Raw genomic sequence first — 12,360 nt, forward strand, 5'->3', positions numbered from 1 at the left:
TATAACGGAATGTTCCAACGAATGGAATATTTGCCAATTGGTTTGGTTCAATGATGTCGGAGATGCAAATTTAATCCCCACTCTTTGCTTTTGTAAATTACAAGAGCAAAGAGTTTCGCTTTTCAATGTCGTGTGTCATTTCGTCGAAGTATGGAATTCTTTTTTTCAGTACCTTGAAAATGTCTGCATTTGTACCGAGTAAGTATCCGTTGGAACATTCCGTTGGAATCTATTTACACATATTCCTGTAGAATCAACTGTACTTTACTAATTCGTGCCTTTAAATCAGATCACCCAGATTTCGTTCTTCTGTTGTTTTTTTTACGAATAAAAAATATCGATTACAAGGCCGCTTACCGTGTTGACAGATCCAGTGCAGGTAATCTAGATTGCAGCCCACGTCGTTCCACAGCCACCCGCGACCGCCATCCAGCACCACGCAGTTCTGCTCGCCGTTGTAGTTGTTCGGCTGGTCCTTTCCCCATGCGGGTCGTTGTACCAAATCCCCTGAAAAAAACAATAATTATTAAAATAAATGCACGTTACGGCGTTAATTCGGATTTTGCGTAACGTTTTTAATTAGCGACGGATGAATTAAACATTAACCTACTTTACTACAGAAAATTAGACGAATTACGGTGGAAATAATAGTCTTAACGGTTCACTCTTGGTAAGACAGTAACAAGAAAAGTGTAAAGACAACAAAAATTGATGGAAAAAGAATTAGTGTTTTCCTCCAAGTCCAAGGGCGACTACCATGGAGAAATGAACCATAAAATGTTTTGGTTATGGTTTGAAAATCAATTGTTAAAAAACCTGGAGGATCATCCTAACCATCAGTTATTATTTTGGACAGTGCACCATACATAGCACACTGGTGGAAAAAATCACAACAATAGCATCAACAGAGGCTGTAATGAAGGAGTTGATTCCAAAACATGAATTGAGTTTTGAAGAGATGATAAAAACTGAACTATTTCCACTTGTTACTAGGTAAATATAAATGAAATGTTTCATTGCTATTTTTGCAATTTACTTTTATTTAGAAATAAGCCTGAAAAAAGATATACAGTATATCAGATGGCCGAACAACATGGTCACATAACTTCCTCGCTATCACTGTATATTCAATCCAATTGAGTTCATATGAGGAGTAGCAAAGACTTATTATAATAGACATGCTGGTCGAGAAGGATATTGCATCAAAAACTGTTTGGATATGTGGAAGGAAGCATTGTCGACCATAACACCATTGGTTTAGATGAACTCGATAACACATACAGAGGAAGTAATTGATAAATGGTGGATCGTGAACATGTTTTAGACACATTGGAAATTAACAGTTTAGTGATTGACTTGGACAGTGATTCGGAAAGTGAAAATGACTAAAGGAAACTTTCGGGATATGTGATAATGCTGTAAATTCCTGAGACATAGTGATGAGAGTGGAAACAACTAAATGTATGCACACAATTAACAGAATATAACCGTAGAAAATGGTATTGTAGGGCTTGAAAGATTTGTGTTCACAGATATGATTGTAATTGTTCAAAATTAAATATGAGCACTAGGTGTACACAGGTAGTAGCACAAGAAATAAAAATAGAGTGGTACCAAGATGACATGACAAGTAAACACACTATCGAAGGAAACAAGAAGTAAACGTTAGAAGGTAAATATGCTCTTGAATGAAAGTAAAATACACGATTTTGATATATATTGTTAATTTGGCGGATTAGGTCTCCAGGGGGTACCACTACTTAAAAATATGTGCCTAGAACACTACCTCATGGGTGCTGTAGAAAAGAGTTCAATGTAAATATAATAAAACAACTCTAACCTACGAACTATTATACCTGTGTTCTTAATTGTAGTTTTTATTCCTTCGATAATATATGTTTTAGATATACTATAACGTAGCAATATATTATATTTTATAACATTTTTATTTTATCATTTTATTTAGATTAGAATTTTGTTGTATGTAGGTAAAGCCAAAGTGAACTAAAACTCAGAGTTGATGCGGTAACAAATTTCGATGACGCATATACAAATAAACTTTGAACAGACTATATATTTAGTTTGTGTATGCCATAGATCAATAAATTTATTTTACAAAATCACCGTTTATATTTGACGCCCCTCGTATATCACGGGAAAAATAAATAAAATAAATTCCTCTAGACTAGCATACCCCCTTAAAAAATGCGTGAAGCCTCTCTAGAAACATGTTAAATGAAGATTTCTAATGAACTCGTTATTTCATCCACGGCATGGACCATTCTCCGCATGACTTATTAGTTAAATTGTTAAATTATAACAATATAAACAGGACTATTTAAAAGCAAGTGCCTTCATCCTGCAATTTCTTAATTCAACGCCGCCTTTCGTACGGGCAAAGCCGTTTTCTCTCAGTGACAATTCAATCTCGACGACGACCATGTCGAAAGTGTTCGCGTTCTGCGCCTGGTTCGCTTGCCTGGCCATCGTCCACGCCATCGAGTCGAAAGTGTGCGAGTTCGACCTGGTGTGGTACGACAACGCCTCGCTTCCCCTCGTGTACCGAGCCCGATCCGAGATCACCGAGGGCCTGGAGAACACCGATAAAGTCGAACTGAACACCACCGTGGACGTCCTCCATTACCTGGACCTGGAGTTCATCCCCGAGCTGAAGGTCCTGACGCTGGACAGACTGGGGATCATGGAGATCAAACCCGGCGCCTTCAAGAACCTACCCAGGTCCCTGGAGAACCTCACCATCACAAACAACGAGTTCTACGTGATACCCGAGTTGCTCTTCAACAATCTCGCCGTGGTCCACCTGAACCTATCCGGTAACCAGATCCGGACCGTCGAACCTGGAGCCTTCGATAACATGACGAACCTGTCCACAATCGTCTTGGACAACAACGGTATCCAAAAGTACGAGATTCGTCTAGCCAATTGTCCGAAACTGCATCTAATATCGTTCCGACACAACGACCTGGCGGAACTCGACGAAGGCATCTTCACGGCCATCAAAGACAATATCCTCACCCTGGACATGAGCCACAACAACATCAAGAAGATCCACAAGCTGGCCTTCGATGTCAAAGAGTTCAAAGAGGTATTCTTGAACGACAACGCACTGGAGAACGCGATGGTGCTCATTAAGCTGGTGAAGGCGGACAAGGTGGACCTGTCCAACAACAAGGTCCAATGTCTGCCCAAGGAGTTCATGGAGAACGGCCTCAGCAAGATCAAGTTGCTGAACTTGAGCGGGAACCCGTTGAACTGCAGCTGTCTCCACGATCTCAGGAAAAAAGTGAGGAAGAACATCGAGTTCCAGAAGATGTCTCCCTTGGTGAAGAATATACACATCACCCTGCCGGAGAAAGAGTGCGACAATTAATATTCCCAATAATCCGTGTATTGTTAAGTTAATATATATCATACATTTTATATCATAAAAAATATATAGTAAAATATTTGTTGTTTGTTTTATTTATTCCATTGTTAAGTTGGTATCAATATATTTTCTCAATAATATTATTTTTCTGAAAACGTCTTTTTATTATTATTCTTAGCATTCCACAATATAGCCAATGGGCGATAAGTATATTATGAGATTTATGTTATACAATGGCATGTAGACCATTGTATAACAAATGAGCTGTGTAAAATATTATCTTAATTAGCTAGTCCTATTCTAAATGATATTCTAAAGTCTATATAAATCCTATAATCATATCGTTCTCCATGTTTTAATCTACACATTTCACTATCACGTCAAATATTGAGCTACTTAGTGAGCACATTGGAATGCACTATCAATTTCACAGTGGTCCACCTGAATCTATCCAGTAACAACATCCAGACTATCAAATTCGAAGCCTTCGAGAACTCGAAAAACCTTTCCGCCATCATCCTGGATAACAACAAGATCACAAAGTACGAGGTTCACTTATCCAACTGCCCAAAACTCCATCTAATTTCGCTCCGACACAACTACCTGGAGAAACTCAACGACGGCAACTGAAGACGGCTAATAAAGACGCGACCATTAAAGAGAATATCCTCACTCTGGATATGAGCCATAACAACATCAAGAAGATTCACAATTTGGCCTTGGATGTCAAGGAATTCAAGGAGGCCTTACATCATATCATACATTTTATATCATAAAAAATATATAATAAAATATTTCTTGTTTGTTTTATAATTTCCATTGTTCAATTGGTATCATTTTCTTAATAATGTTATTTTTCTGATCTTAATTATTATTATTTTAATAATACACAATCTGCCCAAAGAACAATAAGTATTTGATGGGATATATGTTATACAATGACATGTAGAAGATCACTTCAATTAGTCTATGCAGTATAAACGTTACGTGAGTAGATTTTGTCTAATTCTCACTGAAATTCCATCTTTCAGTCACATCTTAATTTTGTTGAGATGAAGTTGGAGATTACAGATTAAAGACATTGGTAACAGGCTTATAGGACGATAGGAGGAAACATCTTCTAACCTTTATCCTGCTTTGAGAATCATAATGATTTGGGCCATTTTCCAAGTGCTGGGGAACTTGAAGCACTTTTCGGACAGTTATTATTCTGAGAACTTGGAGGTGATGCTATTCAAGATCAAGAGAAAAGTTTCCAGACGATACCAAGGATGGTAATAATTATTTAGGATAGAAAGATTGGTATAACAAGTTAATTGAAAAGTCCCCAACCTGCTATAGTAACACATTTTTTTTTCAAAAATTAGTTTTTTTATTCAATACAATGCCCTTCAAGGGTGATACACTGATTATAGCGACCCTCCAACTTTTCGATACCATTTTTTTAGTACGATTTCTCTTAAAATTTCTTCCCAGCGAGCATTCTTTTGAGATCTGAGTACAGGAAATAGCCGCTGGGGGCAAGATCTGGAGAATACAGTGGATGGAGAAGCACTGACTTGTAACACGGTGCATTATCTTGGTGATGCACCACTTTCTTTTTCTTCAAATGCGGCCGTTTTTTCGGCGATTTCGTCCTTCAAACGGTCCAATAATGCTATGTAATAATCGCTATCGATAGCCCTTCCTTTTTCAAGGTAGTCAATAAAAATTATTCAATGCGCACCCCAAAATACAGGCGCCAGAGACTTGTCAGCCGACTGTTGCGTTTTCCCATGTTTTGGAGCGGGTTCATAGTGTGTCGTCCATTCGGATGATTGTCCATTGGACTTCATAGTGAAATGATGGAGCCATCTTTCATCAAATGTCACATATCGACGCAAAAACTCGGGTTTATTATGCTTGATCATCTTCAAACACTGCTCCGAATCATCAACTCGTCGTTGTTTTTGGTCAAAAGTGAGATCGTGCGGCACCCACTTTGCACAGAGATTTCCCATACCCAAATATTCGTGAATTATATGATGTACACGTTCAGTTGATATCTTTAGGGTGTCTACTATTTCATTCAAATTTAATTTACGGCCATTCAAAATCATTTTATGGATTTTTTAAATATTTTCGTCGGTAACAACCTCTTTTAGGTGTTCACTGCGTTTACCGTCTTCAGTGCTCATTTCACCAAGTCTAAACTTAGTATACCAATCCTTGATGGTTGACTTTCCTGGGGCAGGGTCCGGAAACTCGGCATCAAGCCAAGTTTTTGTTTCAACTATTATTTTTCCCTTCAAAAAGCAATATTTTATCAACACGCGAAATTATTTTATCAAAGTTGGTTCCCACAAAATGCTATAATTCACAAATTAATGATCCGACAGCTGCCAAATTTATACACGTATATTTTGAGGGTTAGGGCTAACTAAAAAACATATGGATTTAATTCTAGTAGCGCCATCTATGTGTCAGGTCGTGGAGTTTTCAATTGACCTCTTAAACTGTGGTTTATCAAAGCATTTTTGGAGGATCCTCTAAACGGATCTTAGTAAGATGGTAAGATTGCTATGTCGTCTGCATATGTTGATATAGTGACTTTTGTGGCATTGACAGTAGTTAAAAGAGGACCAACAATAGGCGTTAGTTCAAAAACATTATTCCAAGAATACTGCATTAATTTATACTTAGACATTTTTTTTCACGGTAAATATATATTAGAAACACATTTTTTTTTAAATAGTATACACTTAGTAATAATAATTTATAATTAATATTTATTAATTTTATTATAAAGTCGAATATAACTGAACAATGCCAAACTTTCACCATTGTGTCATCAGCTGGTGAGAAAGCTATCTGCATAAAATAATGAAGATTGTTGGTAATTAAATTTAACATATTTCAATGAAAAAAAAAGCCGAAGCTAACTGATTGTGATTGCTACTGAGAAAGAAATAATGAGAAACAAGTAACTGCAAATTAAATATTACTAAAAATATATTCTATTAAAAGAGAAAGAAATGTTAAGTTATAGTACAAAAAAAAGTTATGTAGGGTGTCGAATGGTATAGTATATATTGTTAATTGAACTTAATAATTAATCTGAAATTATGGATATAATTTATAAATAAATGTTTTTTATGTTTCTGTTATTTTAAAATGCTTCTCTCTGACTATATTCCCAAAAAAAAAGCAAAAGTCCCGCTACCATTTCGATTACGCGCCATCTTGGTTGTTTCGTTTTAACCATTGTGTTATGTGGACGTCCAAGTTTTATTAGGGATAAATACACGCTGCAAGAACGAGCAGAAATAGTGTCTGAAGGCTGTCTGGTGAAATTGAAGATATTTCAGAAATTGATAAGTCAATAAACAGTACAATCGGTTTTGAGAAACACAGAATCCTCAACAAATTCATGAAACATCATTGCATCCACTAAAAACAATTATATGGTGTGGTATTCATGCTGGAAACATCATTGGTCCCTATTCTTTTGAAAATGTCCAAGGTATTGCAGTTATTGTTACTGCTGAACGGTACCAAGACATGGTTCGAAAATGTTTTGTGCCTGAAATGAAAGAGCAGGGACTAGAGGGCATGTAGTTTCGGTAAGATGGAGCCACAGCACATACAGCTCGTTCAACAATTCAATTATTGAATGACGTTTTTCCACGAAGACTAATTTCGCTAAGTGGCGATTTAGCATGGCCAGCCAGATCTCCAGATTTGAAAGCATCAGATTTTTTCTTATGGGTTTTGTTTAAATTAAAAATGTATGTGAATAATTCCAAAACGATTCAAGATCTTAAAGACAATATTCGTCACGAAATCGAAGAAATTCATCCTCAGATGTGGCAGGATGTCATGAAAAATGCATTAAAAAGAGCCGAGAGTTGCATAGCGAATTGCGGTCGCTATTTAGCCGATATAATTTTTCAATCTTAACGAAATATAAGCATAACGTATCTTTTGAGGGTTAGGGCTAACTAAAAAACATATGGATTTAATTCTAGTAGCGCCATCTATGTGTCAGGTCGGGGACTTTTCAATTGATCTGTGACACATCATAATTCATAACATCAGCAAGTGTTTGTTTTTCTTGAAAACCTTTGTTTCCTGCAGGAATAACATAATACAAGAAAATGCAGGAAATACATAATATTGTTAAGAATGAATAAATACAATAGAATCATCTTTCCCACCACATTAAATAAAATCAAAACAGCTCACCGTTTACCCATTTCCAGGTTCTGGAGGTGAGTCCAGGTTCCTTCTGGGCACCGATCCACACTAGCTGAGTGCGCAGGGTGGGTTTCCTGCGTTCCAGTTCGGCGTAGATGAAGGACGTCTGTCCTGGATTCATCGCGTGCACCAAGTCGCCCTTGTGACCTGGACATTACGAGTTCGATGATACTGGGGTTTGTACGGATTAACTCATACTCACTCTGGCAATAAGCGCGAGCTTCCTGGAAGGAGCCGCCTTTGGTGACTCCGAACTCGTAGCAGGTTCGCGCGAAAGCGGCTATTTGGGCCTCAGCGGGTGCGTTTTTTGGCGCGCATCTATCCACCGAAAATTCTGGAAACAAAAACAACAAAATCTTTACACCAAACCTCCAAAACATCCTCAAGAATTAACTAGATTTTATTAGGCGCGTTAACTAGAATTTTTAAACCCGAGTAAATATCTATTATCAATAAATGTTTTTAGCTAAAATGGTGATTCTTCTCCATTTTTCAAACTCCTTTTATTAATATATAACGAACGAGTTCTAAGAAGTTATTGATTCAATTAAACCTAATTATATCATTTGAGGGATGCCCAATTCCTCAAGCAATAATAATGTAAAAGTACAGGTACTGTTCAATAACGTAAAATGTGATATACATATTAACTCTAGGGAACATCATGTTAAACAAAAGGTCGAGCACATCGCATTCTTAGTCAAATGACTGTACAGGTTGATCGGTAAATATTCACAATTTAACTTAAGATCTTAGTGGATATGCTCTCATTGTTATCAGAGCAGTAATATACAAAATGTTTATTATAAATGTTTGATGTATTGCCTGACGCAATTTGTAAATTCGTTTCAGAATCACACATTATTTTCCTTCTCATTTTATTCTAGTTAAAAAGAGACACAATGCTGTCCGATTAGTTCGAACACGTATACGAATGAACCTGTCAAACTCGTCCGGTTGTCAGACGTATGTAAAATTCTTGAAAGCGATAGTATTAAGAGGTTATAATTCTAACCTATAAACTATTGTGGCTGTATAATTAACTGCGGTTATTAGATGTACTATAATGTTAAAATAAATTATATTTTATAATATTTTCGTTCAATTATTTTATTTAGAATAGAATTTTGTTATATGTCAAAGCCAAACTGAATTAAAACTCAGAGTTGATGCGGCAACATTGCGACGTTTTGATGTCGCAAATTTAATTGACGTATGTACAAAATAACTGTGAACAAACTATAAAAAAGTATCTTTTGAGAAAAAAATATTGAATATCTTTAAGTTAATAATATAAAGGGAAATATACTGTCCAATACAGTAAAATATGTCAAACATATTAACTCTAGGGAACATCACATTGGTCAAAAAGCTCAGATCAGAAAAATATAAAAATATGACGATTATGAAGAATAGTTATCAAAAGAAAGCAGCTGTACGATAATATTTAAAATAGAATAACGGAAATCCGTTCAATACATTAATATAATAACGTATTCTACAGATTTGTTTCAATGAACCAATTTTTACTATAAAAAAAGTTGAATTTAATATAAAAACGCTACGGACTTTTTCCCAAGCATAATATCTAAAGTACCAGACACCAACCGTTTTAATATTTCAAATAATATCCCGAGAAGAGAACAGACACTGCATTATGAAGGTCTCTAAAAACGTTGCTAATTTTAATCATAATTGACGTACTCGTATATCTGATATAGGTTATGGGAGAATATATCAAGGTCGACGCAGACAAAACACCTCGAATAGCCATGAGCAAGAATTCATATATGAATATTAAAACATCTATTATTCTTCTCGGGTATCGGCAGGTGATTCGAGATGCTTTAACCTCTTTAGAAACTCGAACAATGCCGCCAGGTGATGTTATATTATACGAAACATAGGTTTTTTCGGTATTTAATTTTAAATGATATTTATCACTACATAGTATAAAACAAAGTCGCCTTTTCTGTCCCTATATCCCTATGTGCGCTTAAATCTTTAAAACTACGCAACGGATTTTGATGCGGTTTTTTTCAATAGATAGAGTGATTCAAGAGGAAGGTTTATATGTATAATACATGCATAATATACTAAGGCAACATTGCTAATTTTAGAGGTTTCTAACGTGATGTCGTAAATTAACCTATTTTTTTAGGCTTATTTAGCAATTAGCAAAAACGCTGCCTAACCCTACGAGTTAGATCAAATTAATGTACTACAGTATTGTACACCATAAAAAGGTCTACAAAAAAGTCCGCGATGGTATATGTTTATCTTTTAGGGATAACCCACATTAACCATTTTTATTGTTTACTTTTTACGTGAGAAAATGGCTAATTTACGAAGCTATTTTAAGCAATACGGCATTAATCCTTATCGAATTAAGTACCTTAAATACAGTGTGCAATTAATATAGATCAATATGGTTCCTTACAGCATGTAAATAAAACAAATATTTTCGGAGATATTACAAATTTAAATTTTGCGTTTAAAAATGTGTAATGTAATAAAAATTGTATGAATTTAGATATTCCAAAGATAGCAGGAAATCTTCATAGTAAGTATAGGGGAAGAGGAATTGTTTTACTCCAAATTTAATGCGTGCAAGCCAAGGGCAGTAATGAATGAACCAAAAATACTGAATCGATTTTAATCATGTTTTCATTGAGTGACATAGGCATATATATTTTATGCCCGTGCAAAGTCGGAACGGGCCGCTATGTTTTTATATACAACGTTCATATTTTTTCTGTAGTGTATTTAATTTAGTATCAGCATTGCGTGCGAAGCCGGTGCGGGTCGCTAGTAATTATATAAAATACTAAATCGCGAGGTCTGGCGATTGTGGTGGCCATTTCAATATTTGCAAAATTTCTTTTTGCTCTAGAAAGCCCTCACATAATTTTTGGGATCACTGTTTTCTTAAAAAACAAATCGTCGACCAATTAGAGTCACTTCAGAAGAAATGGCATCTTCATTATGATCGTTTGTACCAAGGTAGTATCTTGTAAGCTAAGATAACAATCTCAGTCCGGCTACCAAGCAATTTTCAGATTATGCAAGAAGGATGTCTCAACTATAGAGAGCTACGAGTGTACTGTTATATGAATTTTACTCAAGATTTGAGCTGGAACAGAACATGTTATGATTCGTAATTTGACTTTCTTGTCTATACAACTCTAACAAGGCGTGATCTGTTTGATGACCAATTACCAACAGATCTTTTATAATGAAGTATGCAGTTTGAATGATTAGTTTTATGGTATTGGGTCTAATAACACCTTGAATATAGGACCAAGACATCGGTGATTGATCATTTTCCTCATCTAATGCCCAAATAAGTGAAAAATAACGCTTATAACCAATCCTTGATGGAAGTTAAAGGAAGTTGGGGTTGGGCAATGCTCATCGAACCATATCTCACCCTTCCAAAGGACCTTCTGTTATTTGAATATAACGTTGATATTATGTTAATTTAGTACCCTTTCAGTTCCAAAACTTTTCCGATCTTATCGACTTCCTTTTTCTATTTTCTTGTATGTGAGATAGAAAGCTTGTTGCTTATTTGGAGAATATTTTTATTTACATCACTAAAGTTGGATTAATTTTAGGCAACTATATGATTACGGTCACTCTATGAGAAATCTTGGTAGGTTTTTGTAGAAACCTTTAGTGATGAAGACCATTTTCATTTAAAAAGTTATGTAAAGAGGCAAATCCGCTACTATTACTGTTACACTGTACAAGGTAACTATTTGGTGTACTTCTTTTTCGTTTTTGTTTGAGCTTAAAACAAGTGTGTAATAATGAATAGAAAATATTGGATAATATTTTATTAAAAAACCATTGAAACTGTGCATATTTTGATCTATAAGTACATTTGTAATTTTACTTTTGTTTTAGTTATATTAATATTTGTAATGTAAACTTTCTCACGGGATACTCTGTATATTTGTTGTTAATTTTAACAATTCTTCTTTCGCACGAAAGATTTACAAATTCGGAATCAATAATCTCACAAAAAGATGAGTAAAAGTTAATGAAAAACAAAAGAAATTACTATATTATCATCAAACAACAAAATAAAATATATATACCCACCATCGGTAGTGAATACCTCCACCTCGCAAAGAGACAGTGATCCTTCCACGCCCACCAGCTGAAGAAAGACATACTGCCCGATCAAAGACCGAGCGCAGGTAAAAGTTTTCGTCGAGCCCTCATCTGAAACAAAAAACAACATCAGTAACCAGTAGGACAGCGATATTGCCTATAGTTGATCCAAAATAACAATGAACTCGCCAATTGCCTATTGCCTTACCCATCAGGTTATAAATTCGCTTTAAAATCAGACCGTATTTTCTCTTCTCATTTTATTCTAGTTAAAGATAAATACAATGATGTCTAATGCCTCCGAATATGTAACCCACAGAAAAAATAGAAATTCGGCTGTATAGACGATCTTGGCGAAATGTTTTGACCAGTTTGACCCGTAGATAGCGCTGCTAAAGCAACGCGTGATTGGCTATTTTAAATTGTTAGAATAATAGCATTTGATGAGCAAAGGAGGTACAAAGGTTTCAAGTACGTAACAATAACTAATATCTAAAAACAGAGTTTAAATAAGTCTTTTAACATAAAAATAAAATTAATAGAACCATGAAGACTCACTTAAAATCAACAATCCACGTAAACGGATTTCCTTTATGACAACATTGAGCCTGTTACAC

At 35.3% G+C, this 12,360-nt stretch overlaps 2 protein-coding genes across 4 annotated transcripts in view; one reads left to right on the forward strand and one right to left on the reverse strand.

Annotated features, from left to right (window-relative positions):
• The window catches only part of fw (CUB and Sushi multiple domains furrowed), a 75,934-nt gene that overhangs the window by 6,996 nt on the left and 56,578 nt on the right, over positions 1 to 12,360 (reverse strand). For all 3 annotated transcript variants that reach the window (XM_076415819.1, XM_076415821.1, XM_076415820.1), the window contains exons 4-7: positions 11,732 to 11,854; positions 7,827 to 7,958; positions 7,613 to 7,771; positions 358 to 507 (exon numbers count right to left, since the gene is read on the reverse strand). In XM_076415819.1, coding sequence (XP_076271934.1) covers positions 358 to 507; positions 7,613 to 7,771; positions 7,827 to 7,958; positions 11,732 to 11,854 — 564 coding nt within the window. The remainder of the gene's footprint in view (positions 1 to 357; positions 508 to 7,612; positions 7,772 to 7,826; positions 7,959 to 11,731; positions 11,855 to 12,360) is intronic.
• Positions 2,367 to 3,469, forward strand: LOC143203614 (keratocan). The gene has a single exon (XM_076415837.1). The coding sequence runs from the start codon at positions 2,441 to 2,443 to the stop codon at positions 3,389 to 3,391; it is 951 nt and encodes a 316-aa protein (XP_076271952.1). The 5' UTR covers positions 2,367 to 2,440; the 3' UTR covers positions 3,392 to 3,469.

Source organism: Rhynchophorus ferrugineus, unplaced genomic scaffold (genome assembly GCF_030347505.1).
Source record: "Rhynchophorus ferrugineus isolate W39M unplaced genomic scaffold, kcgeb_rfMv2 rfM10, whole genome shotgun sequence".
NCBI lineage: Eukaryota > Metazoa > Arthropoda > Insecta > Coleoptera > Curculionidae > Rhynchophorus > Rhynchophorus ferrugineus.

Excerpts from the sequence above, each read along its gene's own strand:
- LOC143203614 (XM_076415837.1), top strand. The coding sequence starts at position 2,441 with ATGTCGAAAGTGTTCGCGTTCTGCGCCTGGTTCGCTTGCCTGGCCATC.